The sequence below is a fragment of the Astatotilapia calliptera genome, chromosome 9, assembly GCF_964374335.1.
Source record: "Astatotilapia calliptera chromosome 9, fAstCal68.1, whole genome shotgun sequence".
Taxonomy (NCBI): Eukaryota; Metazoa; Chordata; class Actinopteri; order Cichliformes; family Cichlidae; genus Astatotilapia; species Astatotilapia calliptera.
This window is the reverse complement of record NC_137430.1, coordinates 3,700,269-3,718,472: the sequence shown is the minus strand read 5'-3', so window position 1 is coordinate 3,718,472 and position 18,204 is coordinate 3,700,269. Positions and strand designations below refer to the sequence as shown.

The window sequence follows — 18,204 nt, the reverse complement described above, 5'->3', positions numbered from 1 at the left end:
TACAGTTATATTAATCATAACAAACAAAGTGAATACGAAGTAAATATATCAGCGCACATGTCTGCACGCCGACCTGTTACAGGTGAGGTCATTTGCTTTATGTTCCTGCAGAGTGTCCCGGCACGCAGGTGTCCAGTGACTGTTCAGCTTCCTGTCCGTATACCTGCCAGGACTTGTGGCCACACACTCAGTGTTTACCTGGACCCTGCACGCCGGGGTGCACATGCCCTCCTGGACAGGTGTGTGTGTGTGTGTGTGTGTGGTTGGACAGCAGATGTGAGTCCTAACTGATTGTGTCATCGTGCCCTTTGCAGGTGTTGCACAGGGGCTCCTGTGTGGCTCACGCTGACTGTCCCTGTTCGCCGCTCTCTTTGCCGGCTGATTTTCAAAGCTGGAATGTCAGCTCCGAGTACTTCACGGAAGCTCTGCTGCCCCCGGGAGCGGCCATCCAGCACCTCTGCAATACATGGTGATCTGCTACTGTTGGTGTGGTCCAGTCATTCACTGAGTCGTGTTGTAGGCAGTTGAACCAACGGCTGTAAAACTGTAATATGTGGCTCTTACATTTCCGGGCTGGCTCTGGCTCAGGATGTAGAGCAGGTCAGCTACTAATCAGAAGGTTGGTGGTTCAATAGCTGCTCAGGTATCCTTGGGCAAGATGTTGAATCCCCAGTTGCTCCTGATGTGTTCATTAGAGTAAGATTTTGTGTGAATTTTAGACAGAAAGCACTCAGACACAGTGAAAAGTGCACAAATGGGAGATTAAACGATGCAGAGTGCTCGAGTAGAGTAAAACAGCACTGTGGAAGAAGCAGTGCATCCACGCTGCGCAGTTTAAAAATGACTCGACCGATGATTTGATTTTTTTTCTAATGTTTCTAACAATATTCCAACCCAAAGAAATGTATGTTTTATTCATTGTTGTGTTTCATTTTGATCCAAGACATTTAATTGTAGCAATTAACGTTACATTTGCTACATTTTCTTCAGTATTTCTTCAGAATAAAGAGACACACCATAAATAAAGTCAGTTAAATGACTGGTACCTTGTTCATGAACATCATTTCTGCCCGAGTCAGGTCGATTTTATCCAACTGTCTATTTTTGCTTTAATTAAAAGAAAACGTTGGGTTACTTAACATAATCCCTGGTTCTTTGATAACAGAGTGAGGTGTTTCACTATGGGGAATCGCCTCGGCGTGACCAACTACGGAAGCTCCAATGACACCACGTCTGTCTATGACAGACCTGTCGAGTCGTGCTCAGGGCTCCGCCCCCTCATACTAACACGGCCGACCAGCTCCTCCTAACTCATTCCAAGCAGATTTCTTTCCGTGCCTAAGCAAGGAGGGAAGTGTTGGTGAAACACCTCACTCTGTTATCAAAGAACCAGGGATTACGTTAAGTAACCCAACGTTCTTTTTCTAACTTCGCTCGGTGTTTCACTATGGGAGACATGGCCCACTCCCGGATTGCGCCAGCTCCCGAAGCTACTCTCCAGTGCTACTCCAGGATCTCAGGTCGAACCTGAGGCACCAGAATCCAGCACCGTCTGAGCCAGGGATGACTGTGCAACATCCAGCCGATAAAACCGGACAAACGTGTGCGGCGTAGCCCAGCTTGCTGCCGCACAAATATCCTGGACTGATACACCTCTGAACAACGCCCAGGATGTGGCCACACCCCTAGTGGAGTGAGCTCGGAGTCCCGGGGGGGGGGGGGGGGGGGGGCTGCAAGCCCTTACAGCTATAAGCCAGAGCTAAGGCCTCTACAATCCAATGAGCTAGCCTCTGGCGTGATACGGGCCTGCCCTTGTGAGGGGAGGCCCAGCTGATCCGACTTCCTGAATCCAGCTGTTCTGTCAACATAAGTCCCCAAGGCCCGGACAGGGCACAAAGTGTTCAGCCTCTGCTCCCTCTCTGAAGAGAATGGAGGGGGGTGAAAAGCCAGGAGCTCTACTGTAGAGCACCTGTATGACATTTCCAGCACTTTAGGCTCGGTTAGGCCTCAGGAGTGCTTTAGTGAGTCCGGGGCCAGCTGTAGACAAGAGGGGTGAATAGACAGAGCCCGTAATTCACTAACTCGCTTGGCTGTGGTTAGAGCCAACAGCAGAGTGGTTTTAAGAGAGAGAAACTTCAACCCCACTGCCCCAATAGGCTCAAGGGGGTGGTGGGAGAGGGCGTCTAAAACGACTGACAGATCCTATAAAGGGACCGGTGGTCTAGAAACTGGGAGCGTTCGACGCACCCCTCTCATGAAGCGACATACAAGGGGGTGCTGCCCAGCAGGTTTATCACCAAACCCCACGTGGCAGGCTGAAATAGCTGCTAAATAGACCTTTATAGTGGAAAAAGCTTTCCTTTTGTCCAGCAAGTCTTGAAGAAAACACAACAGCTCCACCACTGAACACTGAAAAGGGATAATCTGCTTTTCATGGCACCACTCTTCAAAAACACACCATTTACTGCTGTAAATGGAACGAGTGGAGGAGGCTCTGGCATTCTGAATGGTTTCAATAACCTTCGGAGGCATGCCTGCTGCCTTCAAATTCCACCTTTCACGGGCCAGGCCCAGAGAGCAACCTGGTCTGGATGGGGATGGTATATCTCCCCCTGCGCCTGAGACAGTAGGTCCCTGCGGATGGGGAGTGGCCATGGCTCGTCCACCAGAAGCTGGATGATTTCTGCTATCCAGTGTTTGGATGGCCACCGTGGAGCTATTAAAATCTGAGACAGCCCCTGATCCCTCACTCTGATCAGTGTTGGGGAGATCAGGCTGAGGGGAGGGAAAGCATACAGCAGAGTTTTTGGCCAAGGATGGGCCAGCGCATCCACGCCCAGTGGCGCGTGTGCGTCTGACAGGGAGAAAAACAGGGGGCACTGTGTGTTTTCTCGTGAGGCGAGGAGATCTACGGCAGCCCGGCCGTATCTCTGCCAAATCTGCTCCACCACCTTTGGGTGAAGCCTCCATTCTCCGAACAGTGGATTTCCTCTGGACAGGAGGTCCGCCCCCCTGTTCAGAATTCCTGGCACGTGAGTTGCCCGAAGGGAGAGGAGCCGAGTGCTGCTCCACATAATTATTTCCCTGGCTAACCTGTGTAGCTGCCGGGAACGGGTGCCGCCCTGGCGGTTGATATAAGCAACTACAGTGGAGTTGTCTGTTTTCACTAAAACATGTTGACCCCGGAGATACGGCAGAAAATGGAGCACCGCGTGGAGCTCCAGCACATTTATGTGATTCAGAGCGAGCCTCTGTGACCAAACGCCATTCACTGCTCTGCCCATCATAGTCGCACCCCAACCTGACAGGGATGCATCTGTGGTCAGCGTCACCCTGGATGATACTGCCCCGAGAGGTACCGCCGCCGCGAGAGCTGTCGGGCTCCTCCAAGGCCGGAGAGCCGCGATACACGGCTGCATTATTTTTACACCACGATTGAGATGTCGGCGAGGGCACAGCTGCAGAGAAGCGACCCACCGCTGAAAATCTCTCATCATAAGCAGCCCCAAATGTACCACCGATATCACCGAGGCCATGAGGCCGAGGAGGCGGAGACAGAGTCGGAACCGCACGACTTTCCCAGCTGAAAACGGGAAAGACAGTGAGTGAAGGATGCGATCCTCCGCTCTGAAAGTGCGATAAGAGATGGAGTCTATTCTGAGCCCCAGATACTCTGTAGACTGTGCGGGTTCCAAGTGGCTCCTTTCCAGGTTGATTGTGAACCCAAGCTCCGTGAGGTGATTCACCACCACCTCGGAGTCTTTGATCGCCTGCTCTCGCGATCGTGAGCATATTAGATAATCGTCTATGTAAGAGAATATTCTGATGCCGCTGTTCCTTAACGGAGACAGCGCTGCCTCCACACGTTTGCTAAACACCCTTGGAGCTAAGGATAGCCCGAATGGGATAGTTTGAAACTCGTACGCTACGCTCTGATAAGCGAACGTGAGATATTTCCTGTGTGGAGGATAAATGGCGATGTGAAAATATGCGTCTGATAGGTCGATTGTAACAAACCAATCGCCTGTGTGAATTGAGCGACAAAGCGTCTTGTGTGTGAGCATTCTGAACGTGTACTTTCTCAAATGCTTGTTTAACACACGCAGATCCAGAATAGGGCGGAGCGACGTTCCGTCCTTTTTCGGGATGAGGAAATAGCGGGAGTAAAAGCCCTGCTGAGCTTCTTCGCTCGGAACCGCTCCGACCGCCTGTTTGTGTAACAGGGAGGATATTTCCTCCTCCAGCACATTCGCTGAATCGCGACTGGCCACAGAAGCTAACACTCCACCGAATCTCGGGGGTTTTGCCGCAAACTGTAGTCTGTAACCATGGGAAATGGTTGACGAGACCCAGGGATGAACTGCGCATGCGCGCCACCGCTCCAGCCGCGCTGCGAGCGGGCCTCTGAAGACGCGGTAGCGTGACGTCACCCCTGTCTCCCGGAAGGAGTTGGGGCTCTCCCCCTCGGGAAGAGCGTGAGCTCCCCCCGCTGGGAACAAAGAAAAATTGCAGTGATTTTCTTTTGCTTTTATTTTGAAACTGGGGGGACATTCTGCCCTTGGCAAACTGCCTGGCTGCAGAAATGCACGTTTTATTTCTTTTGTTACCCCCAAACCACAGTGAAGTGTCTGGTGACTCTGGGCAGTGCTTGGTGACACAGACAGAGTGCTTAGAAGTGTTTGGTGACACTGCGCCATTTGTCCACAAGTCTGTCCTCCCTGAACTGGAGGAGGAGACTGAGAGGGTGCTCCTGGTGAACTGGAAACTTCCGGAGACCCTGAACTTTGGAGTGATTTGGTTACCCCTTCTAACACCTTCCTTCTCTTTGGGGAAGAAAATAGGGGTGACACAGAATGCTGCAGGTGTGCTGCTAGGCTGACCGCTTCTTTTTCCCCTCCGGGGTCTGACGGCTTGTCCTTTGCAGCAACTGCTGCAAAGGAATGCTTGCCCCAAGGTCTTCGGTTCTCTACCTTGGCCTGGTGGGCACCCTGCTGGCCTCCTGCTCCTCTCTGCATTCTGACCCCACTCTGTCTCCCTCTCACAGCTGCTGCTGTTGCTGCAAAGCCAGCTCTTGGCACCTGCTGGGGCTGAGAGTTAGGTTTTCTGGGTAAGCAGAGGTTGAATGCTTCTCCCTCCTGCTTTCTGCGGGTGCTTGTTTCTCTCATTCTCTCCAGGGCTGGGCCAAAGAGACCCTTGGTTGGGTCATAGGCTGCATCCATGACCTCAGCCTTCTGAGCATCACCTAGGCCTGACAGGTTTAGCCACAAGGCTCTCTCACCCGAGACTGCAAGGCCCATAACGCGGCCACACCCTTGGACTGCTCCCCTGGAGGAGCGAAGAATGAGATCATTAACCACACAGATTTCATCCCAGAGGACTGGGTTCTGGGAACCCGAGTCAAGCTGACGGCCCATGTCTTCCAGAATTTCTGCCTGATATGCTGATAGCAGTGTGACTGCATTAAGCGAGCACACTGACTGTGCAGCATATTTGTATGTCCTTTGATAAATAGATGCCGTGAGGTGATCTGTCTTGTTGGGCAAAGAAATGCTAGAAGAAGCTGAGATTGCCCTGCGGTTAGGGTGAAGGTGATACGCCACTGAAGGCTCCACTGCTGGGGGTTCGGTCAGCCCCAGTTCACCCATCCCCTGGATCTCAAGCTTAGAGCAGCCCTTGGTCGGAAGCTTGCTTTTAAAAGGGCTTGACCAATAGCGACTCATTTCTTTCATGCAGGCCGGGACTGCTGGCAGAAGCTGCTTCGATGGTGGCAAGGCTGGTGGGAGCCTCTTGCCGTCATACAGGTTGCATTCTGCCCCTTCGGCATCCTGGGCGGCTGGCCATGGGATGCCTAGCTTGGCAGCAGCCCATTTGCAGACCTCGTACAAATTGCTGTCCACCAGGGGTGCAACTTCAGCCCCACTCGGTGGCCTGGACTGCTGGGGAGGAAAGGTAGAGTCATCCTCCTGTTCCTCATCCATGTCCTCCAGGTCGAGGAGGTCGGAGTCGACATCGCCCTCCGCGTCCTCGCCACCCGGCTCGCCCACGTTTTGATCGAGGAGGTCCTCGAACGATGGGGGCATGAGCGTGGATTCTTCTGCCATCATGTCCGCCCAGCTTGTGGAGGCTCGCGGATGACGGATATCGCTCGTAGCAGTAGCCGCCGACAGGCAGGGGTCCTGACTGTTCGTTACTGCTACTCTCAGCCTCCTTTCCAGGACTTTCTCTGGCATCAAAGCACAGTGTGGGCATCCCTGAGGGTCCGCCAGTGAAGCCTGAGCATGCTTGGCACCCATACAGACGATGCACATTGGATGAGGGTCCCTGCCTGAGATGGTGGCACCGCATGATGCGGGGCACGGGCGGGATGCAGCCTCTTTCGCCGTAGACTTGGTTAGCGGAAAGGGGTGAGACTAGGCTACACCAGGCTCGTCTCGACACGTTAGCCCGTAAGTAGCTAGGACTGGCAGCGGGTGTTAAATCCGATCTAGCCGCGGCGGGAGTCAGCTCGTCGTGACAAGTTAGCTGCACTCCGCTAGTCAATATCGTTAGCGACTTAATGCTAACCGAACCCTAGGTCGACCAACAAGCTAATGCTAGTGAGACGCTAATGTGGTTCGTGGCCTGCTAACAAGTCAATGCTAGCCGGACACTGAACGAACAGCTCGCCGTAACGCGTTAGCCCGAGTCACACAACGTCGGCTACCTCGCTAACTAAAACCAGGAACCGCTGGGACAGCTCGCCTGACGCGGTTGCTGTTCCACAGTGCAACTCTAAGTACGCTTCTTTCGAAGGACTTACTCAGCATGATCCAAACGGCCACCGGAAAAACTGTGTTCGGCGACGTACTCCTACACGGGACGCCTGAGAACTGTTAAGCAGCTAATCAAGTTAGTTAGTAGTTAGTAGTTTCTCACGGGAAGAAAGCGAGAATGAGTTAGGAGGAGCTGGTCGGCCGTGTTAGTATGAGGGGGCGGAGCCCTGAGCACGACTCGACAGGTCTGTCATAGACAGACGTGGTGTCATTGGAGCTTCCGTAGTTGGTCACGCCGAGGCGATTCCCCATAGTGAAACACCGAGCGACGTTAGAAAAAGAACAGAGGCTGTAGTAGCAGCTTTCATCTTCCTCTGTGCTTTGCCACAAGGTCCTGTATTGTACCGCTTTTTAATAAGTTAATGTTAAGCTTCTTATGTGTTCCAGCTCTAAACTGCTGTGGATGTGTAATTATATTAAAAAAGGATGAAATAGAAGATTATATGTATAATTCGTACCCTCACAGTGGTCTGGTAGGCAACTGTGTGTGGCTGGTTCAGCCTCGTGTTCACTTCGACTTTTCTTTCATCTAATTTTACTCACTTGACTTTTTTACGCTCCTTCCAGCTTGTGCCAAGGTGGGATGTTCAACTGCACCTCAGAGCCCTGTGAGGGTGAGTGATGCTTCGTCACAGCTGCATTTCCTGAACCTTATAGGGCCTCTCTCTCTTTCAGCAATGAAAGCAACGGTCAGCAACAATAATCTTCGATTGAACTGGCAGGGTCATGATAAAAATGTCAACCTATCTATAGTTGGGACAGCTGCTGCTGCAACAGTTGGCTCAAATAACTGAGCTACAGTCTCGTCAATCAGAGTCCACACAGGCCATTACTGGGATTTTGTGTCATAAACGTACAATTTCATGATGTGAGCTTTGGTTTTGCTTCCAGAGCAGATCACAGTTTGAACTTGGCTTGTTTCTCCATCTCACCGTATCATTAATCCTAATGTGGAATAAAAGAGGATCTCATTTCAATCACAGTACTGCACATTTTAGTTGCAGTTTCTTCTTACACATCTTCTTACACATCTGTCCAGACATTACTTTACTGGCCCTTGCGATACTTTCTAACTAGAGGTTAGAGAAGTATCTGTGAATATCTTCTTAGACAACAGTTGTGCTGTTGGTTGTAGGGAGTTCCTTTTTCACCATAGGTGTTATTTATAGTATATTGATCATGATAACAGCTTCACGCACAACTTCAGTTTGGGTGTTTAGGAAAACCAAAGTCTGGCAAGAACTGTGAGAAAAATGAGCACTAATGTTTGTAGGAGTGCTGTCGCACTTTATTAACAGTAATAAGAATATGTTGCCTGATTGGGCCCATGAAGAGCAAAAAGAAGCAGCTCATGTGATTGTTGGCCAACAGGTGCATGGAAAAATCATTACAAAAAGTATAATGTTATACTATGAATAGAATATTACAGCTGTAATTTATCGGCTTGTAGAAAGTCAAACAGGACTCATCAACATTCTGAGGAAACCAGGTCAAGCTAGCACAGAAAGGTTTTACCGCACATGTCACATCAGTGCATGAAATACAAATGTCTGAAAGGTGCCGTACATTTGATTCAAAATTAGTAAGTTAGGCAGAAAGCAGCTTAGTGTTTTATGTTGTTTTCAGAGGTTTTGGCAGCGCTGCAGGAGAGGAGGTGGTGAGTGAAATGCTATCACGACCAATAAACAAATTTGAAAGTATGTAAGAATCAAACCCACCAGTACCCACCTACTGGACCTTTGGACACTTTTAAAAGCAAGAAATGAAACAGGTCTGTGCTGCTTTTCCCTCCCTACCAAACCACGATGAAGCATAAAGGAAACATAGGACACAACCTGATTGGGCGTTGTACTGTGTTGCTTAGTTCAGCATCACTTCCTGTCAGGTGCAGCTGTTGACAAATGGCTCCGTCAGCAGAAACTTTGATGTTTCCACTGTTTTATGCATTTTGGAAACACAATAAAAACAAACAAATCTATGATGAAGTTTATTCAGATGAACTTTTATTTCAGTCTAAAAGATTTTAAATGCTTTTACTGACCTAATAGAACGTTTCCTGTAAATATGCACACACTTAGACTCTGATGGTTACAGCAGACACAACAAAAGCTGTGAAGGAGACATTTTACTATTATTTCTTTATCTTTTCATTAGTCTTTTATCCTTTATCTTCTTTCTCTCAACCCACCGGTCACAGCAGATGGCCCCGCCCCTCCCTGACCCTGGGTGTGCCGGAGGTTTCTTCCTGTTAAAAGGGAGTTTTTCCTTCCCACTGTCACCAAAGTGCTGCTCATAGGGGGGTCATATGATTGTTGGGTTTTCTCTGTATGTATGATTGTAGGGTCACCTTACAGTATAAAGCTCCTGGAGGCGACTGCTGTTGAGGCTACTAGTTGTTGTGGTTGTGGACATTTAGTCTGCAGTTACCGTTGTCTGAGTGCCCTCTCCATGATCACGTCCTCAGGAAATGTTTATAATTTCCTGGGTACATTGAAGTGGTCAGGTGACAGTTTCCTCCTGTTTCCTGCTGCAGATAAATGTACATTAAAACCAGTGCTAAGACTGAATGTCCCACCCTCTTATGTCCTTCTAGTGGACTGCCAGTGGTCCACATGGTCCCAGTGGAGCCCTTGTTCAGCCAGCTGTGGTGCAGGACAGCAGAGCTCCATCAGATTTGTTCTGGAGCCCAACCAGTATGGAGGGGCTCCGTGTGAAGGCCCTAACCTCCGCACAACAACCTGCATCGCCCCTGACTGTGGTGAGTGAGAGGAAGGGAGACAGTTGATCTTTTACTGATGATGCATGATCGAGTAAACTCGTCATTATCACTGCATCCTTTAAACACTTACCCCTCTTTGGATCCCCATTGTTCCTTTCTCCTTCCTGATTCATCATTAAATGCTTTCCACTCCACCCTATCATCTTCCCATCGTATCATCCATCTTCTCTCCTCTCCTCCAGCGTGTCCTGATGGGGAGCAGTGGAGGAGGACGACATCAGAGGGGATCCTGCTGTGTGAGAGGAGCTGCCAGGACATTTATTCCTCCTCTCCTGTCAACTGCAGCCACTCTGCTGAAGGCTGCGTGTGTCAGGAGGGGCTTTACCGAAACCCAGAGGGCGCGTGCGTCATCCCTGCCCTCTGCCCTTGCCATGACCGGGGCGTCCTGCGGGAGGTACGTCGGTGCGTGCGCACGAAAAGGAAAGTGACATCTGCTGCCCAGCAAACTTGGCATCTTGTAGCCATTGTTCCCGCCTCCGTACCGTTGGTGTAGTGTTTACATGCCATCCCATTCAATCCCATTGTGTTATTTACTCATAAAGAAGGGCCTATTAGAAGATGAGTGACAAGCTTAACAGGACACATTAAGCCACTGTGCCCCTTCAGCCCTCAGCCCTCATCAATTATGTAGGAAGTGCTGTTAAAGCCAGCGCTCGGACGGCAACTGGGCAAGCCTGCCAGGAATTATTTATGAAGGAGTGGGTATTAGAGGATTATAACAATTAATCTTACCCTGACAAGAGGTCAGGGCTGCTCTTCTTTCTTTCTGAGGTCTTTCTCTTTCATTTTCTCTGTCTCGCCTTCTCCTCACACAGTTTTTCATTTTCTCCTTGCATCCTCCTCTTTCTTTCTCTCCTTCTGTCCGCCCCAGCTTTTCCGTTATTCTCCCGTCTCGTTCCGTCTGCCTGCCTACTCTGTCTCTCTCTTTCTGTCAGCTACTTGAGTCATGTCCATATAAAGACCCTCTGTGGTTTTCTAATCAGCCACCCCATGACTCTACCAAATGGCTCCGTGTGAGCTGCAAAGCCACTTTATTCCTATATGCAACACATACACGTGAGGCATGTCTGTATAATGCACTGTTATAATTATAGCATCGCTGTGTGCCACAATCAGCTCAAATCCACAACAGTTTGGGTGGATTCGCTGAAGAAATTGCTCCAGTTGCACTTTCATCAAACCTGCACTCATGCCAGTGTGCATGCAGGGTAATGGGCTGTTGAGGCATCAACCCAATTACAGCGTCTGGTGTATAAATATGGATATTGCGTGTGTGTGTGTGTGCGTGTGAGCCAGGCTGGATCAGAGTGGGAGGAGGACTGTCTGTCATGCAGCTGTGTGAACGGGAGGAAACTGTGCCGGCTGAGGTGCCCTCCACTGTACTGTGATGAGGTGAGACACTGACACTTACACTCTGAAACAACATGGGTTTGATGATTCACTTTACTTTATGCACACACAGATACAGACTGTTTAATCAGAGATGTCAGGGGATGCTGATGTGGTCAGTTAAGTAGCAGAAATTAACAACAGCTGCATTAGAAAAGCAACAGTGAGATTGCCCCAAACAGGAGGCTTTGCAGGTGGAGGCCACTCACATGTTTTACCTTCTTTTTTTTCTGACTGTTTTTTCACTAGTTTTGTGCTCAGCTAGGGTCAGTGTCACTGCTGGTAGCATGAGGGAAACCTGGACCCTACAGAGGTTGCACAGGTAGTCCAACTCAACCAGGGTTAACCCATCAGCAGGAATCTGCTCATGTAAAGAGGAACATGATGAGCAGCCAGAGCTACAAAATGACCTCCAGCAGGTCACCGTCTCTGACCATACAATTAAAAACAGACTTCATGAGGGTGACCTGACTTCACAGGCCACGTGAAAGGGTCTGGAGAAGCTGCCTGCAACTGGACGTTAGTTTGGAGCGGAGGCATATTGCTGGAGGGGCACACAGAGCTCCACAGGCTAGGCAACAGTACTCTGATTGACATTATGGACCCATTACCTAGATAGCAAACTTGGTACGGCCCTGATCTGGCCCACACAGTGTGCTTACACATGGGCCACATACTGCAAAGAATGACGGCCCTTTGGTGGCCCAGATTAGGTTGGCCAGATGTGGCCCACACATGGGCCAGCACAAGGCCAGTTGCAGACACACTGCTGGCCCAGAACCGTCTCAGCTCTGGCCCCAGATGTCAGCCTAATGTGTACCTTAATCAAGCCATGTAATAACAACATGTGCTGGAACATAATAGTGCAAAAGTAACATGACGAAACTCTGTTCAGACAGTGAATGCACTGGTTCATATATAGCGCTTTTCTACTCTTGCGGATTACTCAAAGTGCTCTCTACAACAAGCCACATTCACCCAAGCAGTATAGTATTGCAACATGGCATTTGGGTCTTCTAACTAAAATAGGAAAATAGGAACATAAACAGTGCCATCTACACCAGGCCTGGCCCACATCTGGATGACATACCACTTACCATGCCAGAAGTCAGCCAGCAGTGTCGGCTTGACACTAGATTCGTGTCGGACCTGTCTGCTATGTGGGAATGACACCCTACGCCAGTGCAGTGGATCCTGGGTTCTTCCTGGTGGTCCTGGTGAGATGTATGGGGCCATTTCCTAAAACATGAAGCAATTGATACCCTTGAATGGCCGCATGCTTACCTGACCTTCACTCCAGTAGGACACCTCAGACTGAGCTCGTGGCCTGGTCCAGATCTGCGAGGATATCTCCTAAGCGTTGTCAGGTGTTGTCAGGCATGCATGTAAGCTTGTGTGGGCCATAGAAACTACAGAGCACCATTTTCTGTTATGTCAATGAAATTTCATTAAAGTTCATATTCAGGGTTTTTGTAATGTAGCCCTCTGTAGACTGATACTCATCAATTCCCACAAATGCGTGAAATCTTTGCATTTCTAACAGATTAGCGGGTTCATGTCAGTGCTGACGTCCAGCTTTTTCGAGTTCTGATGTGTCTTAAAGTTTTGAAGGTGTTCTAAGGTGTTTGACAGAAACATTGGTCCCCAGAAATAACATGCACATGAGGAGGAACCATTTTCTACACAGTAGCTGCTGACAACCTAAAACGTGCATTTGCAGTCCCGGTGCAAACACTGCTAATCTGAGAGGAAGATTGACGTACAGAGGCATAATTAGTCTCTCAGACGAACACATCAGTGCAGTCAACTGCCACAGCTACCCGGGGTGCTACAATTCACCTAACATCTCTGGAGGTTGCAAACATCTAAATTAGTCTGAATGAGGCACAAAATGCTCTGCCGCTGAAGAATGTGTGGGATGTTGGCTGAAACAGATCAATACCTGACTCTCCAGTCCTCCCACGAGCCTGCCCTTTTGTCTTCACCATAGCCTTCTACCTCCAGTGAGACACTGGCTACTTATTTAAGCGTAATATAGTTTTGTTGATTTGTACTCTGTGTCTTCACTAACTAGCTGAACCAGATTAGCTCTAATCTTGTATAAATGGAAGACCAAAAAGTTTTCAGCTTCTTGATTATTTAGTTTCAGATTATTTCAGGTTAATATTGTCTTATATTAGATGATGAAAAAGAATTGATTGATACATTGAAGGACTTAAAATTTCTGGCAATTGTAATGGACAAATGATTTAGAGTTGTTAATCCTGTTTGAGGTTGTTTTGGTTTTTAGGGTGGGTGGGTTATGCACTCTGATGGTGATAGGTCAGAGCACATATGGGAAATATGGGAAAAACAATCTCAGGCAGGAAAAAGGAGTCGATGAAATGTGCTAGTCCCTGCATACAGGTGTGCAGAGCTACCTCATCTTTAGCAGTTTATTATACGCGTTTGATGTCCTGTTTCTGACTTCATGTAAACTGGAGTTTAGATTACACTTTGGATAACTTAATAACATTATGCATCAAACAGATTTCCCCTGCTTTAGGTAACTGTATGGCTGTGCTGCTAATGGTCTGACTCCCAGTGTTAGTCACACACAGCATTCATGCTGTACACCCCAGAGCAGATGAATTATATAAAATTGTATCAAATATTAATTCATGTTAGTATTCCTGAGGCAGGTGGAACTTTTGGTGTCACGTGGAGGTGGATTCAGTGCCTCCCTGTAACATTGGTCTGTGGAGGCATCGCATCACGTTCTTTTTCTTGTAAACTTAATTTTTCATTGTTTCTTCTCGCTAATTTTCACCCTTTCTTCTTATTTAGTTCATTCTTGTCAGCGTGTTTGTGTCATTGTAAAAATGTGAACGTGTCCAGAAGCCCCCACGCTGGTCGTGTCTGCCGGGATGAATTAGAGAGCACAAAGGAAAAGATAAAAGTAGGGAAAATAATATATGGATGGAATTCTGCATGATAATAAAAATATCCCTTAGTGAAGAAAAGAAGTCAGGCTTTGTGCAAAGTGCAGATAAAGACACAGCAGCAAAACGGTCCAAGCAGACGGTCTCTTACATCTTGTGGAAGGATTTCTGTTCCAACGCAGCCGGAGACGGTGTCAGCTTCTAAAACTGCAGGGCGAGAGACATTTCCGGTTCAGTAATATTACTTTTGTCGTCACCATAACTGCTTCTGACCTGATTGGATTGATGAGTCATTATCCTATCAGGGAATGACCGAACATTCCCAAATTACAACCTGCCTGAGTTCTGTATTGTTCAGAAAGCTAAAAGTATGATGGTGCTCCTTCAATAACGCCACATCTGTCACACATCAAAGCAAGAAAAGAACTGAACATCACACGTTTCTACCTCTCTCTGTTTAAAGTGTTTTTTCCCACTGCTTTTCATTCCTGAGGTTTATGGGTGGTGTTCTGCCAACTGCTGCTCTTCATTGCACACCTCAGTCTGCCTCAGTCTACACACCTACTAACTACTAAGACAGTTTGGCATCTTCGCATAGATAGGTTTTTGTGTTAACTTGCATAACATTGTGCTAACATTTGCTAACTCTAAAAGCAACCATGGAAAGTGTCGTTAGTTTTGCAGAAGTTTATTCGAAATTATAAACAAATATAATGTGGTCATAAAGTGTGGGTGTGTGGCAGACTGTAGACTCAGACAGCACTAAACTCAAAATCTCAGCTTTATTAACACTGATAAAAGCAAACAGTGGCTGGGAACTGACAAAGGTGACTGATGGGGATATTAAGGGACACGGAGACACATGGACACACAGCTCAACAAAATCATAACTAACCAGACAGAGGAAGTAAAACTGAACATGTCACATGAGACTGGAGACTATCAAAATAAAACAGGAAGTGACACTGAGACTTAGACATGTGAACTTGACACTGCAACTGGGGATAAATGGACGAAGAGACGGATGAAACATGAGATGATGAACATGAGAGCAGGAAGGACGAAGGCACAGGGACAGGACTACAAAGGTAATCACAGAGAATGAATACAGAGACACTGAGACAGACATGGGGACACGACTGGGGAGGTAAACAAACACAGATGCTGATGACAGGACACTGAGACAGACTGGACACGAAGGGGAACAAACATAAACAACCGCAAATCAAGATACCAACTCAGGTGCACCAGAGAACATCCACGCATCCATCCATCCATTCATCCATCCATCCATCCATCCATCCATCCATCCATCCATCCATCCATCCATGCATCCATCCATCCATCCATTCATCCATCCATCCATCCATCCATCCATCCATCCATCCATCCATGCATCCATCCATCCATCCATCCATCCATCCATCCATCCATCCATCCATCCATCCATTTATCCATCTATCCATCCATCCATCCATCCATCCATCCATCCATCCATGCATCCATCCATCCATCCATCCATCCATCCATCCATTCATGCATCCCTCCATCCATCCATCCATCCATCCATCCATCCATCCATTCATGCATCTATCCATCCATCCAGGGCCGGCCCGTGGCATAGGCCGTATAGGCAAATGCTAAGGGCGCCGTCCATCAGGGGGCGCCACGCCAGTGCCACAAATGTTGAAAAAAAAAAAAATTGGTACTATTACTTCTAAATACAAAGAATAATCCCACGTTAATTAAAATGCAAAGTAAAGCTTATTTAATAGAAATATTATTTGTTAGAACATTACGCCCCCCCCCCCCCCCCCCCCTCCCCGCACGGTGCGCCCCCTCCCTTCCCGTATCATGGTTCCTTTTGGACGTCACCACATCAAAAAATCAACACAAGATGTCAAAACGGCCAAAACTGTCAGGTGGCCAGGGAAGAAAAAAGAGAGAAGAAGAGGAGGAGAAACGAGAAAAAGACAGAGGTAGGTAACGTTAGCCTACATGAAATTATTTGTCTGAATGTGATAGTAACCTAAATTTTTAGCATTAAGCTAATGTTACATGATTCGCTAATTGCTAATCAATAAATAGCTAGTTAACTGTTTTAACGTCAGTTAATATTGTGGAGGGGGCTAAATTGTTATGGAAAATAATAATGTAACGTTAGGTAATTACAGTACTCCCACCTTTCCCACCATTCCTCATTTGTATTCATCTTTTAAGCAGGTGTTTTTTGTTTACATTGTTATTGCCTTCTGGTTAGCTAACGTTTACCCTGCAGGTAATAGTCACTTTTCCACCCCTGTATATATTATAGTTGTAAGCCTAGTTGTTAAAGTGCACATCATTAATGTTAATTAAGCAATATCACATGAGAGGGAATGCTGTTTTTTAATATGAGCACTGCTGTGATTCGGTCAAAGATAATCATAACATAACATTCTCATATGATATTATACTGTTACTTTGCATTCTGCTATTCAGCATTTCACTGTAATGATGACAATAAATTGAATCTAATCTAATTTGCATATCAGTTAACATCATACATATATCTCTTTGGTTTTTCATTTATATTATATCATTTCATTTTATTCCTGGAATCATATGTTTTTATTATTAGACTTTAATACTCAGTGGTGTCACATACTCCTCTCTTCAGATGCACTGTTGAAGTTTCTAAATCCCACCCCTGGGCCATCTACCACATCTACCGCTGCTGCCTCCACTTCAGCAGCACAACCCACCAGTGATGCAGCTTTAGCAGCACAACCCAGCCATGATGCAGCAGCATCAAGCGGTCTTCCTGTTGCCTCCACCTCAGCAGCACAACCCACCAGTTTTGCAGCAGCATCAAGCAGTGTTATTGTATTTCATATATTCATTTTTTATTTTTTGTATTCATTTATTTATTCATATATTTTTTTATCTTGTTAATTATTCTGATTGTGAATTTGCTTTCTTTAAGTAAAAAAAAGGTCAAAGACAAAGCTATTCGGTTTCTTGTGAGTACATACACTACACTGCCGATGTAGGGGGGCACCACCTAAAATCTTGCCTAGGGCGCCAGATTGGTTAGGGCCGGGCCTGCATCCATCCATCCATCTTCTTCCGCTTATCTGGGGCCGGGTCGTGGGGGCAGCAGCCTAAGCAGAGAAGTCCACACCTCCCCCTCCCCAGCCACCTCTTCCCGCTTGTTGGGGAACACCAAGGCGTTCCCAGGCCAGCCGAGAGATATAATCTCTCCAGCGTGTCCTGGGTCTGTCCCGGAGCCTCCTCCCGGTAGGACATGCCTGGAAAACCTCACCCACGAGGCACCCAGGAGGCATCCTTGTCAGATGCCCAACTCACCTCAGCTGGCTCCTTTCAATGTGGAGGAGCAGCGGCTCTACTCTGAGCCCCTCCCGGATGGCTGAACTCCTCACCCGAGAATACAGAACTCATTTATGAATATTTCATAAATGTGAAAGAATGAGCAGAGAGTCCAAAGCCAACTCAAAATCAAAAATACTTAATAATAAAGGTTAATGTACAGTGTAGTAGCATATTATCAAACAGTATTGAAATAAGAGCGGAGCTACTGGACAGATCTCCATCCCAGTCCAGGCCAGTGTGTTTTTCACTGACCACCTGCAAACATGAAGATAATGATCGTAAAAGAAATTATCATAAGAGAAGATATTCTGTGTGTAATTTGGGCTGAACAGACATTTTAAATCGTCTCACCACTGTGGAGAAGTTCAGATGAGCTGCAGTAGGAAAGTTAGCTGTCTCATCCTTGACACACTGCGCTGAATTATATCTTTAGCACAGCAGCGCAGTGTAAAGGCCAGTGTAAAAATAAATTCAGCTGACAACCACAACCTGAAGAGAGAGGCTGATTGCACAGCAAGCTCCACAAAGTCCACGGTCCTCCCAGTGCTCCACCTGTGGTGCAGCAGTTCTTTAGTGTAGTGCACTCTGTCTCTGGAGGGGCTCGGTTGTGTAACTGCTGACCACGTGATGGCTCAGTGAAAGCGCTCCTTATCCAAAACAATATGGAAAGGTCGTTTAATGCACTGCGTTCCCTCTGCTGGCAGGCTGACAGTGGGTGACTGTCGGTGTGCTTTGCTGTTTACGAGCTTACAGTTAAACATGTCACTGTTTAAAATTGAAATCTGCACGTGGCTCTGCTGGGAGCGCATCTATCTTTTTAAGGCAATGTATTGAGGGCTTTGTTATAATGTCAAAGCTGTTAGGATGCCTTCCTCTCAAACGCTGATCGTTTACACCAATTAAAGGCGCTACGATTCCCCCAACAGCCTGT

The 18,204-nt window shown here is 47.6% G+C and overlaps 1 protein-coding gene and 1 long non-coding RNA gene across 2 annotated transcripts in view; both read left to right on the top strand.

Annotated features, from left to right (window-relative positions):
- sspo (SCO-spondin) overlaps positions 1 to 18,204 on the top strand; it is a 98,343-nt gene that overhangs the window by 66,874 nt on the left and 13,265 nt on the right. The window contains exons 108-113 of the mRNA XM_080306443.1: positions 112 to 239; positions 315 to 469; positions 7,380 to 7,426; positions 9,406 to 9,570; positions 9,774 to 9,985; positions 10,888 to 10,983. Coding sequence (XP_080162569.1) covers positions 112 to 239; positions 315 to 469; positions 7,380 to 7,426; positions 9,406 to 9,570; positions 9,774 to 9,985; positions 10,888 to 10,983 — 803 coding nt within the window. The remainder of the gene's footprint in view (positions 1 to 111; positions 240 to 314; positions 470 to 7,379; positions 7,427 to 9,405; positions 9,571 to 9,773; positions 9,986 to 10,887; positions 10,984 to 18,204) is intronic.
- On the top strand, positions 15,729 to 16,888 carry LOC145431028 (uncharacterized). The gene is made up of 2 exons (XR_013911405.1): positions 15,729 to 15,880; positions 16,561 to 16,888. It is a non-coding gene; the product is annotated as an uncharacterized LOC145431028 (long non-coding RNA).